Source organism: Anas acuta, chromosome 8 (assembly GCF_963932015.1).
Source record: "Anas acuta chromosome 8, bAnaAcu1.1, whole genome shotgun sequence".
Lineage (NCBI taxonomy): Eukaryota > Metazoa > Chordata > Aves > Anseriformes > Anatidae > Anas > Anas acuta.
In genome coordinates, this window is record NC_088986.1 from 22200925 (window position 1) to 22210572 (window position 9648).

Consider the following 9648-nt stretch of genomic DNA (forward strand, 5'->3'; position numbering starts at 1 on the left):
AATATCCTTCACACATATGCATTTGTTTCTTCTGATGGTCATTAATCTTCCTCAGTGTTTGCATGTTGAACCCAATTCTTCCACATGCTCAGGCCATCTTCCTTTCTTATCTTCTTGTTTCAACTTAGGCATGTGTGCTGAGCATAGCTGGTTATGCATCCAAAGCCATATGTACAGCACAAGTTCCTCACCTCACATTCTGACATGTCCTCCAGGCCTGGGTCCTCTTGCCCTCACTTTGAGGTACAAGTCTGTATTTCTTACATACGGTGGTCAGCAATAGCATTAATCCTAATCCACTTGGAGCTGGAAGGCCAGTATAATACTTTTTAAAAAATTTTGAGCATCCAGGTCATTGCTTAGCTACTGGATCCATTTTCTTGGAAATGTATGCTGCTGCTCACTTACATTCCCCCAAGTGTTGGGGCAGGACACTGAGGGCTGCAGACTTCCTTTCATAGGTGAAGAGTTCAAAAGTTTTTTTTTTAAACTAGACAGCCCTAAAAATGGGGCTTCCATCAAGGCTCTTTTAAGCTGACTCGGCCTTTCATTGGTCCACTGAAGGGAGCCCCTTGGTAATTCCAAAAATTCATGCGAAGGTTTCACCATTGGTCTGCAATTAGTAATCCACGTGTGATGCCATCCCACCATTCCCAAGAAACCTCTTAAATCATAAACATTGAGTTTCTGGGAGTTGGCAAGTAGCTTCCTTTCAGTATTTAACTGTCCCTTTAAGATTTCAAAACCCTAAACATTGTACAATTTCTTGTGCAATTTGAGCCTTCTCCTTCCACACTGGATACCCACTGAGTCCAAGGAAATTTCATTGTCAGTTCCAGACATTCTTCCCAAGGGTTGCCAGCTAGTAGTATATCATCAACATATTGTCTTATTCCCTTTTTGTTGTCTCCATAATTCTAATATTTTTTGCTAGCTAATCTCCAAAGATTGTTGGACTATTTTTAAATCCTTGTGGTAATACTGCAAAGTACATTGAGTTTTCCTTCCTATCTCTAGGTTCTCCCATTTGAAGGCAAAAAATTCCTGGCTCTCAGAATCAAGTGGGATGCAGAAAAAGGCATATTTTAAATCTAAAACTGTAAACCATCCTTGTTCTTCAGTAAGAGTAGTTAATAACGTATATGGATTTACTACCACAGGGTGAATATCTTGAACAATTTGATTCATTCCTCTCAGATCCTGGACTAACCTGTAAGATTTCCCATCAACTTTCTTAATGGGTAAAATTGGAGCATTATACTTAAATTCACACCCCCTCAACACCCCATATTCTAAAAATATCCATATAAGAGGGACTAACCCAATTTTAGCTTCTAATTTTAAGTGATATTGCTGCAAATCTTACCAGTGCTGATCGTGGCTTAAGATCTATCCTTATGGGTTCAGCCCTCTTTGATCTTCCTGGTATGTCTTCTGCCCAAGCAATGGGAATCACTGTGTCCTCAAATTCAACTGGGATTTCTCCTTCCCCTTGTTCAGTCTCCTGTAATAACATCATTGAAGCTTGGACAAATTTAGATTCAGGCATTAATACCTCTACTTCACCATTTTAAAACTTTGTTTCAGCCACTAATTTTTCCAATAAGACTCGACATATTAATAACTTTGGTGCACCTGACAGATACAAAAATTGACGTTACCTATTGCTTTCCAATTTAAAACTTTACGGGTTTAAAGAAGGGCCTTGTTTCCAACTTTCCTGCCACACCAGTAATTCTTATAGTATCATATCCTAATTCATGTTTATTTGTATTTAAAACCAAGTAAGTGGCCTCTGTATCAACTAAACATTCTGTATCAGTTTCATCTTCTTCCAGCTTAATTTCAACCAGAGGTTCTGCTGGGGAAGTTTCCTCTGGTCCCCTTAGCTCTCTAGCTTCTATGGCCATTATAGGAATATTTAGTCCTTTGGGCCCATATAGTAATGGATATTCATCTCCAGTGTCCCTCCTTCCTACAATAGACACATTGAGTTCCTCCTATAGGGGGGCCTCAGCAGTCTTTACCATATTCTCTTCCTTGATAAACCCCTCTAAATCTACCTCCAAGTCCTCTTCAAGGATCATAAGTTTCTTCTAGCACAGCAATCAATCTAGCATTCCCTTTCTTTTTCTGTTAAATTACCCAAGCTGCATCAAATGATTTTCCCAAATCTCTAGCATCTGCCACCTGCAGACAAAATTCAGAGACCAAATCAAAACAGTTATCCAAGCTGGGGACTCTAACCTCTTTTTCTCACACCAAATGGGAACTCTAATCCCAGTCCCTGTCCTAAACCTAAACCTGCGTAGCTTTTGCTGGGTCTTATGGATAGATACACAAATGTTTCAAAAGAATGCCTTTGTACTTACAAAACAGTGGTCTTTGCTCAGGGCCTCTTTGGTCTGGGGATCAGTGTCCTCTCCAAGAAACCCTCAGTGCTGGCTGAGGCTCCACAATCCCAGGAACTGTTGAGGCTTAAGAGCTGTGTCCCACCTGGGTTGCCAAAACTGATAGCGTACAAGCTGGTCGAAGAAACTCTCTAACACTGAATTTGGAGTTTTAGAAAGCAGGCGTTCTTCTACTGCAGCGCAAGGCGCACAGGGGATCACTGCACCTAGTGTACGTGCTGAGTTGCTCAAATACAAAGATTATATGCAAACAAAATATACATATTCATTAGATTTCCAGGGAGTAATCAATGTATTCATATTATCTCCCAGAAGTCATTAAAACATGCACATGTCCCTCACACATGCACATTTGTTTCTACTGGTGATCTTTTGGAGTCTTCTTGTGCTCACTGATGGTCTTCCTCACTGTGTTTGCTGGTTGAACCCAGTTCTTGTACAAGCTCGGGCCATTTTGCTTTCTTATCTTGTTGCTTCTTCAACTTATGCACACGTATTGAGCTTGGCTGGTTACATCTCCAAAGCCATATGCAAAGCGTGAGTTCTTCACCTCGTCTTCTTCTAACACATCCTCCAGACCAGGGTCCTCTCACCCTCATTTTGAGATACAAGTTTGTATTTTCTTACAGTTGAAGCTAGCTGAGTAATACAAAGTTTTTAAACTTCCTTCTATCTAACTAAACATAGCAAAGGTTAGACCTATCTGCTCATAAAGCATTTTAAATTTTGCTCCATTGATGGGGGGAAGGAAAAAACATATGTCCTTTTGGTTTGGTATCTGATCTAATTTATTCCAGATACTTGTGACTTTACAGTGAAGCCGTGTGCTTACTTAACTCAGGTGGCACACGTTAAAATGAGATGAACAGCAGGTAGGCTTTTATCTAATGTGTGAACAGCAGCCTACAGAAGCTTGCAGTTCTCTTCTTTTTACCTCTGTTTTTCTGCAGAGGGTGCACAAATCTCTGGCAGGTAGAAGGAAAATGGCGGCGTCCCACAGCCTGCCTGGAAGGGGAGCTTTTCCCCGGAGCTTTAAAACCCTTTAGGGTGCCTGCTTTTAGGAGGTTATTTTTAACCACAGTGCAATGCTGTCTGCCCTTGTGGGCGTTATGCTGCACAGCACTGAGCCCTCCTTCAGAGAAGCCAGCCCGGGCACAGCCTCCTTACCCCTCACGGGGCAAAAAAAACAGTAGTTAAGGAAGATAATCGTTGAAAAGTGCAGCCCTCGGCCCTCCGAGGGCGAATCTTTAAGAATTTTTCCTCACAAACTGCTGGTGCAGGGCGTCCGCGCTGCCTTACGGTGCCCGGCAGCCGCCGCCGCCTGGGGGCGACGCCATGCAGGGCGCGTTGGGAGCTCTGCTTCTGCGGGCTCCGCCATGGCAGCGGTGCAGGATGTGGAGATCGACCCCGAGGGCACCTTCAAGTACATCTTGGTGCGGCTGCAGCGGCCGGGAGGCGAGGGGCAGCGCCACATCGTGAGGGGCACCAAGGCGGCCGAGTTCCACAGTGGGTGACGGGCAGCGGGGGGGACGCGACTCATGGCGGGGCCGCGCTGCCTCAGCGCCCGGCCGCCTCCCTCAGCGCGGCCGCGGGCTTCCAGGCGAAGGAGAGCCCTTCCCTCAGCCCCTCAGGAGGCAAATAAAAAATGTGGGGGATGATCCCTGGTCTCTGCTGCCGTTTCCAAGCCCCACAAACCGTTAGCTGAGCGCGACGCGCTCCCCAAGTGATATAAACATAAGTGCAGCCTGCGCCTATCTAGAGAAACGGCCCTCTGCCTCGCAGGCGAACGAAGGGAATGGGGGGAAAAATAGTTGAAAATAGCTGAAAATAAGAGTTCTAGATTGCTCGATGCACAGCACAGCTTCTAATAGCTCTAACTGTTCTCCTTGTGCAGATCACATATTTGAAAAAGTGAATCCTGAAATGGAAAAGCTGGGATACGAATGCAAGTGCCTCGGAGGAGGGAAAATTGATCATAATAGCAAAGACAAGAAAATTAGGGTATTTGGGCTCTCTACAGTAAGTGCCTCTCCTGTATTCTGTCAATTTTTTTGTTGTTGTTCTGGGATTTTTGTTTTATAGCACAGTGGCTTTCAGCACTCTAAATCAGAGTGTAAACATTAACTGGGAAACTTGCCTGGCTTGCTTGTGGGGTAGGTTAGAAAAACACTGTTTTTGAAGGCAGGAGACCAAAACAAAAAGAACAGATAATGCTGAATGATGATTATAATCAAGGCTAAAAGTGGAAGTTAGGATTTCTTAACTCAATGTGTCAGGCTTTGAGCCAGAGTGGGAATGTTTGCAGCTGTAGGGTCCTGATCCAGCTGTAGAGTTGGCTGGCTGGAAAGCAGGACGCTTCTGTTCTGTGCAAGTTAAATTTCTTTGTGAAAAGACTTATTAAGTGGTAATAACTGCAAGTAAAGATTATAGGCTTTTAGTGTAGACAAATCCAAAATGACTCTATTAAGTTAATAAAAATTTTTATGGAAAGTGATGGCTACTGCACATGTGCTAACCTTAACCTGATGAGCAGTCAAAGCTGGGCCTTGAATGTGTTAAAGTCTTTTTAAATGTTACTGCTGCTTTTGTTCCAAGATAACTCCTGCCACCTGGAATCATGTGTTAAAAAAAAATACTCCTTTAGATTTGTGTGCTGAGAGAAGGCAGTGGGTAATACTCTGTCAAGGTCTCTTGATTGTGGATGCCCTTTATAATTGCATTCTGGATGAGACTTAGCACCTGCATTACTAAATAAGCTGCCAATTTAGTGTTAGAAGCAGCAATCAGATCTTGCTCTTGTAACCCAAAGTCTATGGCAAGTACTTTGTTTCTCTGCTTTTGGTACCTTGAGGCTTACAGATGAGCCCCAGGTGAAATAATTTTATTATTTCATGAGGGCTTCTGTTTGGTAGAGATATGGAGATTCAGAAGACCTCAATAGTAGGCTATAGGTTTGTATATTAATTATTTTGATGCTTTTCTTCACTTGGAGATTTGCTGTCAGTCTCTAAAAACAGCACTATCTTAGTGTTTTATGAAAATCAGAGAAACTTCTTTTGAAGTAGATGATGTCTTGTTAATTTGCGAAGCTGAGTGGTGTCTTCAAAGTGGTTACCAAAGCAAGAGTGATCTGTAGATCTGTGATGTAAAGCTGAAAGTATAAACCTGCAGTATTTTTGATATAGTTGTTTGTTCTGGTATTTTTGAAAAGCTTGTGTTTTGTAATGCATCAATTTCATCCTGTGCAGTTTTAACACTGGCTTACTTAAGTTGTTTCTTCTGAGGCAGAGTCAGTGATGAATAAGTATATTTTGTATGATAATGCAATCTTGAACTATTTTCAGTGTTCTGAGTTAAATGTTTCCTACTAAATATTACTGGAAAATGACAGTAACTTGTAAATAACATTTTTTATCAGCAGACTACACTATTGTGCAGTGAAGTCTTTTTGACGGGGAAAAACTATTAATCTGGATTTATTTCAGAATTATAGATAACTTCAGTCATTCAAGATGAGGGAAAGGCACTTTCTACCACATCTCTTAAATTTCAGTGCAGGACTAAAACTGATCAGTGATTTAAATGAGGCTTAAAAATGAGATGGGTCATCTGACCTTGCCTTAGCTTGGAGTTTCAGTGGCAAAAAAAAAAAAAAAAGCACAATTAAAATTATGCTATTACCAACCAAGGAAAAATTACAAATACATAAAACATGGAAAGTGTGGTTTCTTTGGTGGCTAAAATAGTACTCAGATGTTCACACATATGGCTTCATGTTCTGTTTTCTTTTAGCTGAGCCAAATCAGATGCTCATATGCTCATACATTGAAATAGGTCAATATACTCTGATTTAAAAAGAACATTCAGTAAATATTATGGTTGAGGGGTTGGGAGCATTTTAAAGCAATCTTTCTGCTGGAGAAATTACGGTGTAAAAAAAAGTGCAGCTTCTGTTCCTGGAGATTGACTCATTTGTTTTCTACAAATTGGGGCGGAGGGAATTGGAGATGACAATAATAAAAAAAAAAAAAACTGATACTGCAAGAGCAACTCTTTTAGAGCCTATGTTTATTTCTAATTTGTACTTGAGCTACTTGCAGTGTCAAACCACGTAACTGGATAATTTGTGTTGACAAGAACTCAATGGTCCTGTGGAGTTGCTTTCTGTACTTGTCTAATAAACTCTTGTTCTTTCTTGCAGGGCTATGGAAAAGCAGATCATTCAGTGACTGTAGAGATATTGAAAAAAGTGTATACAGATTATGAAATTACATGGTCAGATGACAAGAAATAAATTGGCTACTTACGAATGTGACATGCAGTTCAAAACTGGTAACTTTTTGAGTTGTATTTCAATAAAACTACGCGTCTGTATGCATGTTATAAATCTGGAGTAACTGGTCTCTGCTGTAATTTATAGCACTGTTAGAGATACCTGGGGATTACTTACTTTTCAAGTCATTCCTTTGTGCAAATTTTGCGGTTCTCAGCTTTTTTTCATGCTCCTTTTGACTTGCCGCCTAATGAAACACTCCCACATCACCTTACCTCCAATTTTTCATCTAGTTTTATCTCACTGATGCATTGCAGGGTATATCAGGATTTTGCCATCACCTTTAATGCCCCAGGACCAAACCTGTTCTCTGATCCTTTTGTCTCTGGTGGTTTCATTTTTTTTTTCCAATTTCTCTTCTGGCTGTTCAACTTTCTTATTCACGCTTATAAAAACTGAAGGGGGGGCAATAATGTAAATCTTCTCATTCTTATTCTTCTGTTCTTCTTTTATTTCTCATGAGCGTAATGACTTTTTCCTTTTCTAGGACTATAATTACCAACCCAACCAGAACTCGTATACCTAGGCAGGGTCAGGATTAATTTTCGGGCACCTGTTTCCACCTGTTGAAGCAAGCTTTTGCCCTTCATTTGTGAAGATGCTTGCTGCAATTTTCACTTTGTTTCCTGTTGATGTTGTGTTGAATGCTGTTGTGGGTTTTCAAAGCAGTACCTTTTCTCTTGCTCACACTGTTGACTTGCAGTCATCAGGAGATCTCTGTATACAAATCCTGATTGCTGTGACCCTTAAGCTTTTCTGACAGTATCCGTAGTCTCCAGTGGCTTTTTCTTTTCAATGTGAAGAACTCAAACCAGAATGAAATGGGAGAGGTGTTAGTCCAGTTTCTATCACAATAATAAAGCAGTAACAGAATGATTTCACTTATCCCTCCATCACTCTCCTGTACATTTGTTTTGATTTTTAATCACTGGTGCTCTTTTGCACTGAGGGGTGGTTCCTTTTAAGGGCTCAGAGTTAATCGCGGGTCCTTGGACACTGCCCGTGAGTCATGTATATATACATCAGGAGTGGCTGCCTCTTCTAGGAATATAACTCACCATCAGTTCAGCGTATTTGCAACTGCCTCCAGTTGGATCACAGAATTTTGAATAGCTGGATTGGCAGCAGCGACTGATTTCTTGTTTAACTCCTCATGTGCCCAGGTGAAAGAAATGTTAAGTTAGCTACTATGGCATCCAATGAAGGGCACCTGATGGCCTTTTTTTTTGACTTACTGATCACCAGAGGCTGGGCAGAGGGGAATCCTGTTCTCATCCTCAAACCTTTTTGTCACACTCCTCATTAGAAAAAATCCAGGTATTTCCATCCCAATAATCACCCAGAGGCAAGATACGAACCTGGTGCTTCAGGTCTCTTGTGTGGCCTCTGACTTTCTCCTCCAGTGCCTCTGTGTGCTGCTGTATTTATCTGCTGTTTGCTTCTGTACATTGCTGTTCTGTCTGCGCCACTTCAGTTCCTATGATAGCATTGGGTTTTTCTTACCAAGAATTTGATTTTAGAAAATGATTACTCGCCTCTGTACCTAGTTACCAAGAATAGCATGCAAGTCAATAATTTGCAAATTGAGCGCTTCCCACTTGTATTTTCCTCAGGGCTTTTTTTCCCCTAACATTTAGCAAAGTAACTGTAACGGATGCCATTTAACTAGTGCCAGTATCCAAACCGATCTGTTTTTTTAATCCTGTCATTTCCCAAAATTAGCAAATAGTCTTCAAGAGGAAGTCATCAGTTAAGCACAGCGCCTGCTAAAGTAAACAAGCTTTTTCATTTAGTTTCCTGAAACATTTTATGACAGATTTTAATGTTTCTCTCCACAATACTTACGAGAAGGACATAATTTAGACCGGATTTCTCATTGTAATGACTCTCTTAAAAAGTAAGGGGATGGAGCCGGGGGAGAAAAGGGGTGACTTGGAAAGAGCTGAAAATTGAGTTGCCAGTTGAACGCTTTTTCTCATCCAAGAAACTGAGCCTGATGTTTGTATTATCAGAAAGAGATTTTTGAGGGTCTTCTAAATTCTGTTATTTTCTACTGAAATTTAACTTGGGGAAATGCTAATTATCCTGGCAATTAAGTAGATGTACAAGTATTACAAGTTTTTTTTTTTTTATTCCAGATCATGAAAAAAGCAGGAAACTGGTCATGAGGGTGGTGATGATTTGGCAAGGGGAGAAAGCCTTACTGGTTTCCCTAATCTAAGAACAACTTCATTACTGATGTTAAAACATCAACAGCACAATGAGCCCACAAAACTTTAATTCTGCTTCCTCTCAGAGAGTATCTATGGGCTTCTAAGAACAGACTAGAATTCATCTGAACTTATGGAGATCCCAATGCTGATTTTACCCGAGAAAAACATCCTATATTGATTCACTTCAGTAATGTTAAAAACGGGAACTTAATTCCACTGTTGGGATTCCTGTTTTGCAGGTGCACCATCATTGTGATTGTGGCTCTAGCGATCTTCACTTGAAAGTCCTAAAAAATCTGATTCTGTATTTGTATGAAAACAGAGCTGCTTGAGCAAGCCAAAAATATAATAAGGATGCTGAGCAAAGGAATATTATTAAAACTGAAGGTGAGATTGATCATGTAATATTTTCCAGATAAAGAATTATAGTAGGCAATTCTAATTGTCTTCTTTATTCAAAAAATACATGAGATTCTTGTTCTTCATCATATTTATTGTTACAGGGGTCAGGATTTCTTATGACTTCAGGTACCCTTCTTGGAAACATCTCTAGACCTAGCAGGTGTAGAACAAGCTATTAAGTCGCTGTGTAAGCAGTGATTTGTTTTAAGGCTCAGGTATGGAAAATAGCAAGTGGTAGTGATGTTTCCAACTTCCCAGTTTTGAAAGGAAGAACTGTTAACAGTACTTC

The 9648-nt window shown here is 40.7% G+C and overlaps 1 protein-coding gene across 2 annotated transcripts; it reads left to right on the plus strand.

The window, feature by feature from the left end:
* Positions 1-3525: 3525 nt before the first annotated feature.
* Positions 3526-9393, plus strand: LOC137860649 (14 kDa phosphohistidine phosphatase-like). Of its 2 annotated transcripts, XM_068691158.1 has the most exons (4): positions 3526-3917; positions 4306-4430; positions 6613-6743; positions 9197-9393. In XM_068691158.1, the coding sequence occupies exons 1-3, from the start codon at positions 3788-3790 to the stop codon at positions 6703-6705; spliced, it is 348 nt and encodes a 115-aa protein (XP_068547259.1). In that variant the 5' UTR covers positions 3526-3787; the 3' UTR covers positions 6706-6743; positions 9197-9393. The 2 variants fall into 2 exon arrangements, with proteins under 2 accessions (XP_068547259.1, XP_068547258.1); XM_068691157.1 differs by lacking the exon at positions 9197-9393 and having other exon boundaries at positions 3527-3917; positions 6613-6804.
* The last annotated feature ends 255 nt before the right edge of the window (positions 9394-9648 follow it).

Excerpts from the sequence above, each read along its gene's own strand:
- LOC137860649 (XM_068691158.1), top strand. The coding sequence starts at position 3,788 with ATGGCAGCGGTGCAGGATGTGGAGATCGACCCCGAGGGCACCTTCAAG. Across the intron at positions 3,918-4,305 it reads CAAGGCGGCCGAGTTCCACA|ATCACATATTTGAAAAAGTG; the intron begins GTGGGTGACGGG and ends CTCCTTGTGCAG. Across the intron at positions 4,431-6,612 it reads GGGTATTTGGGCTCTCTACA|GGCTATGGAAAAGCAGATCA; the intron begins GTAAGTGCCTCT and ends TCTTTCTTGCAG.